The 15,876-nt window shown below is 35.3% G+C and overlaps 2 protein-coding genes across 2 annotated transcripts; one reads left to right on the top strand and one right to left on the bottom strand.

The window, feature by feature from the left end:
* The first annotated feature begins 666 nt into the window (after positions 1-666).
* Positions 667-10,067, top strand: LOC104119253 (uncharacterized). Its single transcript, XM_070177826.1, has 10 exons — positions 667-942; positions 2,595-2,721; positions 3,488-3,574; positions 5,086-5,171; positions 5,300-5,512; positions 6,388-6,554; positions 8,035-8,193; positions 8,290-8,370; positions 8,469-8,523; positions 9,639-10,067. The coding sequence occupies exons 1-10, from the start codon at positions 832-834 to the stop codon at positions 9,816-9,818; spliced, it is 1,266 nt and encodes a 421-aa protein (XP_070033927.1). The 5' UTR covers positions 667-831; the 3' UTR covers positions 9,819-10,067.
* An 815-nt stretch (positions 10,068-10,882) lies between these two features.
* Positions 10,883-12,825, bottom strand: LOC104119254 (uncharacterized). Its single transcript, XM_009630703.4, has 3 exons — positions 12,665-12,825; positions 12,528-12,587; positions 10,883-11,352 (listed from the first exon to the last, which is right to left on the bottom strand). The coding sequence occupies exons 1-3, from the start codon at positions 12,725-12,727 to the stop codon at positions 11,107-11,109; spliced, it is 369 nt and encodes a 122-aa protein (XP_009628998.1). The 5' UTR covers positions 12,728-12,825; the 3' UTR covers positions 10,883-11,106.
* Positions 12,826-15,876: the final 3,051 nt, after the last annotated feature.

Below are 15,876 nucleotides of genomic sequence, written 5' to 3'. Positions count from 1 at the left end.
TCGTAACAGATCTTCATAAAATCTAGAGACACTTTAAATATATAATTACAGTTAAAGGCAATCCTTCTACTTGACATGTAATAAAAGTTATTTTTTTTAAGTTGTGTCAATATGCAAAAAAGTATATAGTAATTGAAAACTTTATCATTTAATTATAAAAAATATTATGGCTTAAGGTATATATTAGTCAAACATGAGTAGATTAAGATTCCTCATAGTCTCGTATTTGATCATTTTTTTAATTTATCCTTTATTATTTTTACTTCAAAGTTTATTCTAATCCGTTTTGCTCTATATTTTATCCTACTAACTTTTTTGTTTGTTGTCATTCTAAGTATCATGTCAAAGTTATTTTTAACACAAATGACATAACTACTCGATAGTTAGTAATTAATTGCTTTAGCTGCACATGTGATAAAAATAAGTACTCCATATGTTTAAAAATTAATCACATGAAAGCCATGTAAATCGAAAATAGAGAAAATTTAACCTAATTATACGGATATATATAAAAACCACTTTAAAAGATCGAGGACCGTTCTTAAACACATAAAAACAACATGGACAAATCTGAACATAAACAAAACTCCAAGGACGAAAAACACAATTTACTCTCCACACAGTGACACTCCGATCTGTACTTTCATCTGTCTCTTTTTCTTCCGATGTTCAGTTTCTTATTTCACACACGTAGCAGACTTGGAAGCCACTCCCCTCTTTGTCCAAAACAAAAAGGAAAAATATAAAAAAGTTCAAAACGTGACAATTCATTTGCATATACAAATTACAATACACTGATACAGATTTAGAAAGAGAGAGAAAAGAAGAATAATGTCGCTAACGAGTGTGAAGATGACAGAGGAAGTGTGGTTAACATGCCTTAGTCATGCATTGTCTACTGAAACTGAAGAAATTATGGGCCTTCTCCTCGGTGACACTCAGGTTTTTATTTATTTTTATTTTTTAATTGATCTATTTGAAGGAAAGTTGTTTTTTTAGGGTTTTGGATTGTAAAAACCCCCATCTTTCTTCCAACTAAACAACTATTGTTGCATAAAGTCAGTAACTTTATGTCAAATATTGGATATTAAAGTTTGTTACATTCCTATGTTTGTTGGTATTATTTTGTGTTTATTTTTGCTGAAAGTTATCGAATTTTTGTATAATTGGATGCAATTTTTGCAAATGGTGGTCAAACACCTCTATTTCTACCTGAGAAATTAATGTTATTGCTAAAGTCAGTAACTTTATGTCAATATTGGATATTAAAGGTTGCTAATATTGGATGCTGCTTTTGCAAATGTTGGTCAAAAATCTCTGTTTTCGCCTGAGAAATTGATGTTATTGCATAAAGTCAGCAACTTTAGTCAATGTTGGATGGAAAGTTAGTATTACTTTTTTTATTTGATGTTTGCTAAATGGGTTTTGTATATTTTGTTGAATTTTTCTCCAAAATTCTTGATTTATTGGATGCCGTGTTTGCAAATGGTAAAAGAGCTCCTCAAGAAAGTATCTTTTTCCAGAGAAATTGGTATTATTGCTTAAAGACAGTAACTTTATTGTCATTGTTGGATTTAAAGCTCGTTAATTTTCTGCTATTATTTATGTTTGCTAAATGAGTTTTGTATTTTTCTTACTGAAATTTTCTCAAAAGTTCTTGAATTATTGGATGCCGTGTTTCAATGGTAAAAGAGTTCCTCAAAAGCTCTTTTCCCGGGGGAAATTGATATTATAGCTTAAAGGCAGTAACTTTATGCCATTGTTGGATTAGAGTTCGTTAATTTCTTCTTTTAATGTTTGCATGGTTCTTTTTTATGTTTTGTTAAAATTTTGTCTAAAATTCTTGAATTATTGGATTCCGTGTTTGCAAATTGTAAAAGAGTTACTCAAAAAACTCTCTTTTACCGGAGAAATTTAATAAGTATTATTATTGCTTAAAGGCATTAACTTTATGTCGTTGTTGGATTTAAAGTAAGTCAATTTCCAGCTATTATTGATAATGGGTTTTGGATTTTTTGTTATATTTTATGGAATTCTTGAATTATTGGATGCTGTGTCTGCAAATGGTAAAAGAATTTTTGAAAATTTCCTGTCTTTCTCCTGGAGAAATTAATATTGTTGCATTCAGGTAGCAACTTTGTCTTTCCGCGACCTTCCCCAGTAGCGTGTAGACTCTGAATTTAGTTTGTCATGTTTAGACATGTACTTGCAAAACATTCAGTATGTATTTTGCTTTTCCTTACTAATCAGGAGAGATAAAAATCTTAGTAAGTCAAAGTCATATTTAAATTTAATATCTATTTTTGTAGATAGCTGGTCCATCTTCGATGGTCCATGTTTAACCTCGTCCTTGCATGACCTTTCCCAGTAGTTAATAGACTCTGATTTTGGTTTGTCATGAACTCATGTTGTAGTTTAGACATTTGCTCGCTAAACGTTCGCTATGCAGTTATCTTATGATTTCGTTCCTTGATTTACATGCTATTTGATACTCCATTGATTATGATTTTCCTACTAAGCCATATTTTCCACATGCAAAAGTAATGTTTGTTAATTACCAAAAAAAGTAATATTTGTTCTGTCGCAATTTGCAGCACTCAAAAGATGGTAGTGTTACTGCACTTATATGGGCAGCGCTGCCGCAGCCACGTTGCGACAGGCGGAAGGACCGCGTTGAGACCAATCCTGAGCAGCTGACTGCTGCATCAGCCAAGGCTGAGATATCCTTCCTGCTCTGTGCACAATTAATGAATATTTTTCAATGCCCTTGCCCTTCTGAAAGTTGTAACACAGTAACATAGATCAATATCATTTAGTACCTGGTAGAATAATTTCTTTGTATAGCTTTACTTGTAATTACTTGAAAGATCGCTTTTGGTTAAATTTGAATCCAAATGTGAAACAATTTGAATGTTCATAAACATAGATTTATTTTCTTCATAATGTGAAACAATTTGAATCCCATGCAATGGGCTGTTCCATTGTTTTTGCAAACGTTTTCCATTTGATATTAACATGTCTAATCTATTAGTAAATCATGATTTCTTTTCCTTGTAATGAACTTGGGGAACAACAACAACAACCCAGTGGAATCCCACAAGTGGGGTCTGGGGAGGGTAATGTTCCCCAAGTTCATTTCATTATATTGAACTTGGGGAACATGTCAAATAATAATCTGGCATTATGTCTTCTTAGGATTGTCTGTGCAAACTTTTCTTTATGCAGAGTGCATGACATGTTTCTACTATATGAGAGCTTGACTTCGTAACCATATTTTCCTATGACATGCAAACTGCTTTTTGGGCCTGGATAACAGTTGTCTAAAAGAAGATCTCTGTTCTCGTTTGGTCGCTGGTTTCATACAGCTTAAATTTATTGGGTTTGTTGCTTGATATATCAAATGTATATGATTGGGTTGTGGTTGTGATAATGCAGTTTCATCCGGAAAATTCTAGTCTGGATTTGTTGCTTTAACTTTCTTAGCACAGAATGACCCTGGCAACTGGAAGAACAACAAGAGTGATTGGCTGGTACCACTCACATCCCCACATTACAGTGCTGCCTTCCCATGTTGGTAGGTAGTTAGTGCCTCTATGAGCACCTTCTAGTTGTATGGGACTAAGGCGTAGTTGTTGTATGAGCACCTTCTAGTTTATACTTTGGTCCCATTACATTTAGGAAACTAAAGATGGTCTTTCTGCATGAATCCTAGAATTTTCTTTTAGACAGAACTCTTAATAGAAGTTTTTTGCTGTATTTGGATATTAGGTATTGGCTCTCTCCTTTCTGCTAGAGCTATTGTTTAACTCCATTTGGAGAACTAGTGAATTACCTACTAGAGTATGAGGGTGTCAAAATCAAGTGGTCCTCGATATCCAACATTAGTCTAAATTTGCAATCATCTTTATTTTGGTGATTGTTCGACAAGGTTGTGTTTCTCAAACATGCTTTAGTACAATCCCTTGTTGGTTTCTATGCGGTGCTCTTTGGAACATTGAAAGTTTATCTCGACTCTCTTGACCTTTGTTGTTGTGCTGCTGCTGCTGTTATTGGCTGTAGTCCAGATCTGTAGTTTTATGAATTTGTTTGAGTTTGTGATAAGGCTTGGATAGCACATAATTCGTTCTTATCTATGTTTATTATCCTCTGCATTTTCCATTTGTCAAAGAAGGTCAAAAGATGAATCACTTTCACCATCCGTAGATGTCCGTAGAAATAGTTCCAAAAACTGATTACTCTATGTTTTGGAGTAAGATATGTGCTCAGATTCCCAAATCTATTGCATTCTAAACTTAATTCCATTTCTAAAATCTCTCGAAACTCATTGTTGGTACCTTTTAGGACTTTAAACATCTTAAGAATAAAACAAGATCCTTGGTTTGAATACAACATAATAAGAATAACCTTGGTGGAGAAAAATGTGACATAGCAAAGCTAGCCTAGCACTTAAAAAGCTAGATCAATGAAGAATATGAAGTAAAAAAATAGACTAGAAACGTGAGTTAGCCACCGGCCACAACTCAAAGGTCGACTGAGCTATCGGATGTTGACATAATAAGACTGTAACGAGTGATACATTTTCAATACTATGTCTATAGTTCTTTTCTTAAGAAGGGATTGGGCAATTGACTGCTGTGGGAAAAGTTGCTTTTCAGCGTCATTAAGAGTTTTTTTTTCTTTTATAAAAAAAAGATATTGAGTAAGACCCAAATTAGACAAAACATTGACTAAGACCTATATTAGACAGAAAAAATTAACTGTCTTGTTAGAAAAAAAGGACAGAAAAAATTAATTTCCCTGGAATTGGCAATTATACATAAAACTTAAATGCAGGATAGGACTGGCCTGTCTTTTTTAATCCTTTTGCATTCTCCTAAGATTGATCTGTTTGTAGTTGTTGTTCCTTGGATGGTTTGGACTCCAGCAACTTATAGAGACAAGAGCTAAATGTTATCTGGAGGTTATTTGTGGTTTAAGTCTGCTCATTGGTTATTCTCTTCTCAGCTTGATACTTGTGTTGTCAAAAGCTAGTTGTCTTTATTTCAGTCCATGAAAATCATAACATGCTTATGTAAAACCATGCAGATGTCCGCACTCAAGCCATGTATCAACTTCTGGATGCTGGGTTTATTGGGTTGATATTTTCATGTTTTAGTGAAGATGCACAGAAGGTAGTGTAAGATTGTTTGCTATCAGTAGATCAGCACCAGTATAATGTCTTGGCCACTGCAAATGTAGAACAGTAGCAGTGTAATGTCTTGGCCAGTGCATGTCTACAAACTATTTGCTTATGTTTCAGGTCGGAAGAATTCAAGTTATTGCATTTCAGTCCATGGATGGAAAGCAACAGAATCACATGTTGAGGCCTATTTCTCTTTCCCCCGTACATAAAAGTTCTGTTATAGACCTTGAATCATCATTAAGTTCCGCAGACACATCTAGAGCTGGTTCAAAGATTGAGAGTCTTGAACAAGACACTGGTGATTCAAGAGCTGCTGCTTTGGCTTCTAAGGTACGTTTAGTCATTTCATAATTTAAACAAAGCATGTTAGTAGTTGCAATTTTCTGGACCTTGAGAGGCTGCTGCATTGTGGTGTACATTGTACAAGGCTTAAAAGATATACAAATATACAATGATTTTCTTTTATGGATTACCACCCTTCATTTCCAGCTGTCATAGAATTATGCATGGCCTGAGCTGGTAATTCTTCAAGTTCACGGTTCTGTAGTGAGTATATCGAATTTGTTGAAATTGCCTATATTTGGCGTGCCAAGCTATCTGTGGATCTGCAAATGAACATACCTGTCTCCCTAGAAAAAAGCAAAATTTGGGCTTTATGCCTATCCTTTCTTTCTCTTCTGCTTGTTTTCTGTTCCTTTTCTTTTAAAGTTTTTGGGCACAAGGTGTGAGGTTAGATTCAGTATATTTTTTTTATTAAAATTTGGTTGATGGGTTGGTCTGATCTCAAGATTTCCAACCCTATACTAGATCCTAATCGTTTCAACAAACCCATTTATGGATCTTTTTGTTTGTACCCTGTTACTTTCGCCATTTAAGTATTAGGAAAAAAGAATGCTCCATTTGGTTGTTGATTTTTTTTATGATTGAGGATTAGAACTTCTTTCACTCGTATCTCTTTTTAGCCTTTGAATGTTTTCTTTATCTGAGTGCTTCTTTAGTGTGTGCTCAACTGCTAATTATAGGCGATTGATTAGGATGGGGGAAAATCTATGTACGTGGTGGATCTCTTTGCTAATATTGGCAGTAGACTTGGAGAAAACTATCATGCTAGCTGTTTTTCAGATGATCAGAAATATTTTCACCCATCTCTATTTTTAGCCTTGGACTGCTTCGGTAGTGCATGCTAATTTTAACTGATTGGTTAGGGTGGGGCAAGATCTACGGACTTGGGCAATTTCTTTGCGAATGTTGATAACAGAGTTGGAGAAAACCTTCAAGCCAACAGTCTTAGTAATGCAATCATTGATGTAGATCCAATGGACATGTCAGAAAGTATGCAAGAAGCAATGCATCGATCAAATCTGGAGATGAGGTACATTTGAGTACGTACTTGATTACTTAATATGATCTGAATCTATACAAAGAAGTCAGAAGTTTATGGTTCCACTATGCCTTTTTTTCCCGTGTTATTTGGAAGGAAAGGAATTTAAGGTGTTTTGAAGGAAAGACAGAACCATCGTACAAGATCAAATGCAAATACTCCTTTTTTTCTTTTTTTAGCTTTTTGGTGTAAATTACTAAATTATATGACTAATAGGTTGATGGATTCCCTCAACAGTCTGCACTTATAGTATAATAGGACTGAGTTTTTTATTGTGCATATTGGCGTCTTCTTAGTGCAGTTTATAGCAATAAATTGTTTACTTACCAAAAAGATAAAAAAAAATTGTGATGTGAGTATCCAGACCCTCAAAAAGAAGTACATCATTGTGAAATTCTTTGAACTTTTTACCAGCTCATCATTAGTTATTTGCACCATTGACTAGTGTTAAGTCACTGTTAACATAGTGGCCTCACTCAACCCCAAAAGTTAGCTCAAGTGGTAAGGATTACAGCCCGTACACACCTAGAGCTGGACATCTAGACTCTGGATAACTTGTCATGGGGACCAACATTGGAAACCCAAAATCAGTGACGGACATTGAGTTTGACTCATTCAAAAGCTTGCTCATGGGATGGGAATTGTTCAAGACCATATAAAGAAACTACATCCTATACCCTCAACCACTGTGGGTCTTTAACAACTAGAATCTCTGAGTATTTTATGTGTTCCTTTTAAGCACGTTATATATTACGTTGCTGGAGGAGTGTCAAATGGAAAATTAGCTTAAGCTTGCAATTGAAGAAGAAATGACGCCCTGCTGGGCAACTACTTAAATATAGATGTACAAAATCTCTATTTGACATGTTTGGCAAAGATTGTCAGGCTTAGTTAAACGAATGTGTGCCGATACATGACATAACAAATGCGCTTACTGCTTTTCTGAACTATGTTTTTCTGAATGATGATACACTCCATTATAATGTCATAACCTGGAATTCTACAAGTCCGAAAGTTGGAGGACAACTGATTCTATAGGTTCTTTGTTCAGGCGCTTACTTTGGGGTTTTACACTGGAAATTTAATATAGTATATGTTGATGAGGTCCTTGGATACTAAGCTTCACATTTTGACCATTTGGGCTTAATGACTTGTATAATTTATTTGAAGAAGTTGCATAATCACTTTGGCATTTTTTATTCTATCTAATAATGTTCATAGTTAAAGCACATGTAAAGAAACAAAGAGCACTAGTTGCTTGTTTACTGAAGTCGTTTTATCCCAAAATCTATTGTTCTTTTACAAGTCTCTCTTGTTGAGATAATGTTGTATGTCTGAGAAGCTACAATAGAGCTTGTATCGCGTCAAGTTGATAAGGCATGCTGTTTAATTCAGTGAATTTCTATGTTTTGCTATTTCCTTGTTAATCAAATGCTTGGTTTAATCTCTAAATGTTTTTGGTTGGTGACAGTGGTGCAGAATATGTTAGAAAGGAAATCCCTCTTCTGGTTCTGCCATCCTCGTCTCTTCTCAATCTTGATGCACCTTTGAACTCATTCACAGATCTGCAGCGTGTATTATTTGAAGAAGAACGAACTGCATATAATCAGGCTGTTGTAACAAATATGAGGTGGTTAACTTAACACTTCCTGATTGACTGCTTTGTGTAACTGAAGTTATAAGGTGCTCTTCAACTGTTACAATAATTTGGGATGTCTTCTTGCAGGGAAGGAAAAGCGCACCCACTCACTTTCATTCATCATACATCCACATATCAGGCTTCTATGTGCAAATTAATGGAGTATTGGTAAATGAACTCACTCTTTGACTTCCGTTTTAGAACTCAGTTCCGGCCCTCTTTGTGGAGGTGTTATTGTTGGTCACTGCTTTTGTTCTGTATCACAGCTTAAGTCCTGCCATCAGTGCCCTTCAGGACTACTTGAGAGAGAATGAAATTCGGGTATGAATACTTTTATATTGTCATCCGTTGTGCTTCTTTCTTCAGTTTTACCTAATACTGAATCAAGAGACTTTGAAGTTGATATTTAGACTCTGCTTGTCATGGACAAATTTTTTTCGATTTCCTGAGAAGTTTCCACTTCTTTTGTCCAGCTTTTGTTTTATTGAATTGGACTATCTTTCTATTCCGTCAGATCTTCTCAACCACCCTTACTGGCGCCCCTAGCCCCCCTATATAAAGATATGAAAAATATTTCCTTTCTGGCTTTCTATGGAATCACCAACTCTGTGATCCATTGTTTTGGTTTGTATCCATTGGTTTCGAGCAAGTACTTATACTCATCCAAAAAAAATGTGAAAGTTTGTTTGCCTGTGCTGGGTAAGAGAGGAGAGAGATCTGTTGTAGTGGAGGATTTACCATCATGAATAGCGAGTGGTCTCCTGTGTGTTTGATTTTGAGAAGATGGTAAGATGCTAGAGGGAAGAGGACGACTGAGAAAGTGGGATTATTATTAACTACTTTTGGTTTAGAAAATTCCAGATTGTGAGTTATTGTGTGTATTGTATCCGTGTATTCAGTTTATGTGAATAACCAGAAAGTTCCCTAAGTATGTGCTAGAGGACAAATTTAATAATTTTATGACAGAGGAATCTAGACTGCGAGTTCTCATGTGTATTGTGTACATGTACTCAGTTAACGTGAATAAATGGAAAACTCTGTAAGTTTTGACTTAGTCATCCGAGAATTCATTATATCTCTACCAGGTAGCAACGTATTCACTATTTCTCCAACAGATTGAAAACTGAGAAAGCTCTTGAACTGAACATAACCCTGTTCAATGCTTGTTAAGGAAGTCTAAAATTACACAGAAGGTAGTAGTATCCAGTAGACATGTGGCGGAGTAATCCTCAGAAGATTTTTTTTATTTAAAAACTTTTTATTCATAGGAAGTCTTTTGAAAAGGAAAAGATTGCTTTTAAAATCTGTATTAAAGGCCGTTCCTGCTGTACTTCCCATTATTATCCACTGCATCTTGAGCTTGCTTTCACACATTGCTGCTTTGACACACATTGTGCATCTTTTATACCGGTGGCTAAACTATTTTGCTGACACAGCTAAAGATGCTAAGTGAAGAAGCCAAGGTTTTGGAGACGGAGATCACAAAAGGGGAACCAAATACGAGTTCTCCTCGTAGAGCTAGTGCTTCATTGGGTCAAAGAGACTTGTATAGTCCAACTGAGTTAAGTATGAAAAGCGTCTCTGGTTCAGGTAGCCGGAGCAGAAAAGCATCTTAGTAGTAGCAAGACGAATCTTGCCTACATGAAGTGTATAATAGGGGTTTTGTTTTGTTATTCCACCATCTTGTTACCAACTCTGGTCTCTTTTCGTGCTCCTTAATATGATGCCAATTTTTGGTTATTTTTGAGTTTGCACAAGGCAAATTTATTGCAATGGTTCTGGTTTAGAGCCAAATTTCAATGAGATCTTGTACTGGAATCAAGAAAATTCAATTATGCATATTTTAACTAGAATTCACAAAATTATTTCCTGGTCTACTGAACTCTGGGCTCTGGGAACCATAAAGCAAATTTAGGAATTTGTTGGTAATATATAGTTTCAATTTTTATCACATAGGTGAACCGGGGAAGAGAAAAAGAGAGAGAGAGAATTAAGTATACACCTTTTGTAACTATAAAGTCTTAGTATTATTATTTAGTGCGTAGATGTCTGCTAAATGCAGGAGAAGGGATAACTTAATACTAGTTCGAGCTCAAAGGTAAGGAGTATTCACCTCTACACTTGCCATTCTTCTTCTTTTCGATCTCTTTTTAATATTCAGTCCGTCCTAAGGCTGACGACTGTTCGTTTTCCCTAGAGCTTATTGTTCTTCTCATTACGTATTTGAAGAAAAAAGGTGAAAACTTTAATATGGATAAATACATCTTGAGAAACAGTTAAATTCCTCTGAATACATTATGATATCAAAATGAAATAGATAAAACCTTTTGGCGAGCCTTTTATTTCAATATATCTTTACTTACACTTTATTTAGAAAGTTATACTCCATATGATAGATATACTCTCAAATTCTCATTTAGAAAACAGAATACTAGTATATCTCACAAATAAAATCCTTTGTGTACGCCCCCAAGTAAACTTTTCAGAAATTGTGCATCTTATGTTTAGATAATACTACTTGTAACTGGATACAAGTCTGTCATTTTGAAAACTATATAATGTATGTGCATTTTCACAATTATTTTCCTTTTTCAAACTCATTTTTAAATGATTATTTTGAGCAAAGGGTCTATCAAAATAACTTCTCCACGGTCACAAGTTAATGAAAATTATAAATGAATTTCGTGAAAAACAGTACGGATGCTGCTGCTGTCAATTTTTAATATTTAAATACAAGAATAACAATTCTCAATAGAATTCTGTGAAGAACAAAGAAGTGACAGAACTATGGTGTGTGCTAAACGACAAACCACACCTCGTAATAGGCTACAAGCCTACATTATAAAAGAAAGACAAAAAATATGAAGCATTTTTCAGTAAAATGACAGCATTTCCTAAGAGCAATTAAATCTTGGGGTTGGTGGGGTTGGTTTTTGGGAATTCATCTAGGTAATTAGGGATGTTGGTGCTGCCGGTGGAGTCATGGGGTGGATTATTGGTTCCAACAGTATTCTTAACTGCATCAGCCGCACCCTGAGCCATGTTAGCTGCACCTAAAGCAGCTCCACGTGCCATGCTAACTGCACCTTGCGCTGCTCCTTTTCCAATGTCTGCTGCTCCTTGTGCCATGTTCTTCACTTGTGTCCCCGTCTTAACCCAAAAAACAAAAAGGAACATTAGAGAGATGAATATGACACTACTAGAAATTCGGCAAAGGAACATTAGAGAGATGAATATGACACTACTAGAAATTCGGCAAAAACCGATCACGATCGACTGGCCGATTTTGGTCGGTCAAAAAATCGATCGAAGTCGGTTGATTTTCCAAAATACTATATATATTTTTTAAGAAACCAATAAACTTTGATCGATTTTCTTTGGCGTAAAAATGCGGGAAACTATTTTTGAATTCCGCAAAATTTATTTTTCAAGAAACCGACCGAATTCGATCGGTAATTTTATTTTTTAATAAAACAAAACCGATCGACATCGGTCGGTTATTTTCGTGTGAAAATACAATTAAATTAAAGAGTATAAATGAAATAAAAGACGGTCTTAATACAAAATGCACCAATGATCTAGTGGTAGAATAATATCCTGCCATAGTACACACCCCGGTTCGATTTCCAGATGGTGCATTTTTTAATTACATAATTAAAATACTGACCGACTTTGGTCGAAAAAACCAACCAACTTCGATCGGTTTTTTCGACATTTTTTTTATAAATTTAATTGACCGACCAAAATCGGTTGGAAAATACCGATCAAAGTCGGTCGGTTAGCTCTACCGACGATACGATTACCGACCGCCACGAATCGGTTAATTTTCGGTCGACCAACATCGGTCGATTTTGGCGATCGATTTCCCCCTTTTTTTAGTAGTGTGAAGACATGCAAATTTAGAATTTAAGTTTTATGAATTTAAAATTATGAATTTACACTTACTATTTATTGTAATTTTAGTAAATTTTTAGAAATAAATGTAAGCTCTATATTGAAAGTTCAGAAGAATCGAGAAGAGGAGCTTTGGCGCAACTATTAAAACCGACACGGTAAAAATTGTCTGACGTGTGACAAGAAAACCGCCTCAACCGGCTCTTGCAAAAACATGGCCAAAATATATGTGATCGGACCAGCTCGCTAGCGCACCAAATTGCTCTTTATTAAATAGAGAATGGTTCTGCAACTTCTTACTGGGACTATATATTTACTTACAAATATTAAATTTCTCTATAAATACCAAAATGATAGAATTCGAACATATATAATCTAAATCCTAATAACTTATCGCACCTACAATTTAATTAGGAGGGGCTAAAAATTACCTCTTGAAGAAAGTTATGGCCTTGGCCCTCAGAAGGTGCGTTTGAGCCATCCCTTCTCATCTGCAATTGGAAAAAGTACATAGTTTTAAATGGATCAAACTGTAGGTTAAAAGTACTAACATTGAGTAATGATATACCTGAGCTTGGCCGGGGGCTTGGGCGCCACTGCTGTAAAGGTTGTCGTTACCGTGGCTTGCCATATTGTTATCTATTTATGCTTTGTTTGTGTTGTGAAGTAACGCAGTAATAACAAAAGAAGATGAAAAAGCAAAGATGGAGTGGATTTGATTATGTCTGAATGTGTGAATTTATAAGCTTCAAGTTCCTCAAATGGCGACCTCAGTTACATGCATTTTCTAACACATGGCAGAATACAAGGCTACATCTGCTCAGCGCATGACTCATGGCATAGGGTAATTAATTAAAGAACGCTTCTACAGGATACTGAACTATCAAGTTTTCTCTTTTTCATGAACCTCATTTGTTTAGGATCAAGTAAAATAAACAGATCACTCGATCATTGTCCATATTGTCACTAACTTAAGGATTTAGATTGATGTTAGTATGTTACGATTATATATATATATATATATATATATATATATATATTAAAAAGACTAGCTCATAAGAATTTCTTTAAATGTTTGGTTCATTCTTCCTTTTTTTTTTTTAAAAAAATAGAGAGTAAACTGAGTGAGCTAGGGATCCTTAACTCTTTTTTCATTTGATATAAAAAAGGGAAAAAGGGCCAAAATACCCTATACAACAACAATATATTCAATATTATCCCACACCGTAGAGTCTGAGGAGGGTAGTGTGTATGCAGACCTTACCCATACATACCTAGTGAGGATAGAGAGACTGTTTCCAATAGACCCTTGGCAGGATAGAGAGATTGTTTCCAATAGACCCTTGGCTCAGGAAAGCATAAGCACTACATTAATAAAAATATAAACAAGAAGGGACAATACCAAAAAGCCATATAAAAGCAGAATAGAAACAACAAGATAGTAAGGTGATCAACAATGAAAGAAAACAACGGTTAGTTATAAAAACCTACTACCAACAAAAAGCGAGATTGCGTGCCAATACTACCGTTATGAACACTCTAGACTACCTACTCTACTACCCTAATACTCGACCTCCATACCTTCCTATCAAAGGTCATGTCCTCGGTCAACCGAAGTTGCGCCATGTCTTGCCTAATCACCTCTTCCTACCTCTTCTTTGGCCTACCTCTACCTCTCCGTAGGCCCTCCAATGTCAACCTTTCACACCTCCTCATCGGGACGTCTGTGCTCCTCCTTCTCACATGACCAAACCACCTAAGCCGCGCTTCCCGCATCTTGTCCTAAATAGGGGCCACACACACCTTGTCGCGAATAGCCTCATTTTTGATCTTATCTAACCTGGTGTGCCCGCACATCTATCTCAACATTCTCATTTCTGCTACCTTCATCTTCTGGACATGAGCGATCTTGACTGGCCAACACTCAACCTCATACAACATCGTTGGTCTGACCACCACTCTGTAGAACTTACCCTTAAGTTTTGGTGGCACCTTCTTGTCACACAAAACACCGGAAGCGAGTCTCCATTTCATCCATCTCGCCTCAATACGATGTGTGACATCTTCAACAATTTCCCAATCCCCCTGAATAATAGACCCAAGGTACTTAAAGCTCCCTCTCCTAGGATGACCTGCGAGTCCAGCCTCAACTCCCCTTCCCCTCCTTGAGTCTCGCCACTGAACTTACACTCCAAGTACTCTGTCTTGGTCCTGCTCAACTTGAAACCTTTAGATTCCAGGGTCTGCCTCCATACCTCTAATTGCGCATTCACACCGTCTCGCGTCTCGTCAAATCAATACAATATCATCTGCAAATAGCATGCACCGCGACACCTACTTTATACTTCGGTATAATTTTCACATCTATCCGTTGTTATATTATTGAGTCACATTTAACTTTACTGTCAACCAAACTTTTTAAGAATACCCTCCGCCTAACGGAAAACTACCAAATTTAAAAAATAACTTGTTTTCTTTTTTAAAGAACCCATTAACTTGAATGACTTGAATCAATATCATTTTTGTGAAACTTCGACTTAGAGATGGAAAATACTACATTTACAAGAACAAAGTCGTAAGAATCAGGCTCATAATTGATAGACCAACACATTAGAAATCAATCATTATTATAGATGGTTTCTTCTAATTCAACTTTGTATATTATATTAAAACCTTTAGTAACAATGAAAAAATGGTACGAGCACCTAAACTTCCTTCATCAGTTGAGGTGGCAGCCAGAGCCAGAGCCAGAGCCAGAGCCAGAGCCAGAGAGGAACTTATTTCTACATTTGAATATTGAATCAGAAGAACCACTAGTCCTCATGGATAAGATAACAACCAGTCCATATACAATTAATTTAGTCTTGATTCAGCACCATTTACAAAATAAAAATAATTTCTAATCTCCTTGCATGATAATGCCCTCAATTTACTAATATATATAGAAATCCAGTACCATCATGTATTGAGCTTTAATTTTTAACATTATGATTTTGGAGTGCCTATCTTAACATCGAGCCCAATGTCTATTCTGTTGTATGCAGTGGGAGCATACATCCGTAGATCATCCGAGCTCAAGAACTATGGCTTATGAGTTAATGAGATTTTTAAAAAAAGGAAACGGGTCACTTTTTTAATCTAATAGCTTTTTGTTAGGTGAAGGGTATTTTTTAAAAAGTCTGGTTAACATTAAGGGTAAACGTGACTCAATAATATAACAGATAATAGATGTGAACAATATACTAAAATAAAGGGGTAATTATTTTTTGCCCTTTCCCGAAAAAAAAAATCCTTAACTCTTTGACGGGTGAAGCAAAATCTGAGTGACGGATCCTTAACATTGAAGTGAAATTTTGAATTCTTTTTCATGGGAAAGGTACTCCATCCGTACCCACTTACTTGTCATGTTTTCATTTTTAAGAGTAAATTTGAATAATATTTGAAGCTAAAATAAATTGAATTATTTGAATATTTAAAGTTAAATATTAAATATTTGAAAACTATACAAAAGTACTATAATTTGCTATTCTTCTCATAATAATATAATAAAATACTTGTTAAAATGTTGACCAAAATTTATATTATTTAACTCTCGAAAAGCGAAACAACAACTAAGTGGGCGTTTGGAAATAAGAATTATAAAATTTCAAAATAGGGGGAATTTTTTTTTCAAGTGAAAATAATATTTGAAATTTAGAGTTGTGTTTGGACATGAATATAATTTTGGTTTTTTTTGAAGTTTTGTAGTGATTTGAGTGAAAATTTTGAGAAATAACTTTT

Source organism: Nicotiana tomentosiformis, chromosome 6 (genome assembly GCF_000390325.3).
Source record: "Nicotiana tomentosiformis chromosome 6, ASM39032v3, whole genome shotgun sequence".
Taxonomy (NCBI): Eukaryota; Viridiplantae; Streptophyta; class Magnoliopsida; order Solanales; family Solanaceae; genus Nicotiana; species Nicotiana tomentosiformis.
This window is presented reverse-complemented; position numbering and strand designations above follow the sequence as displayed.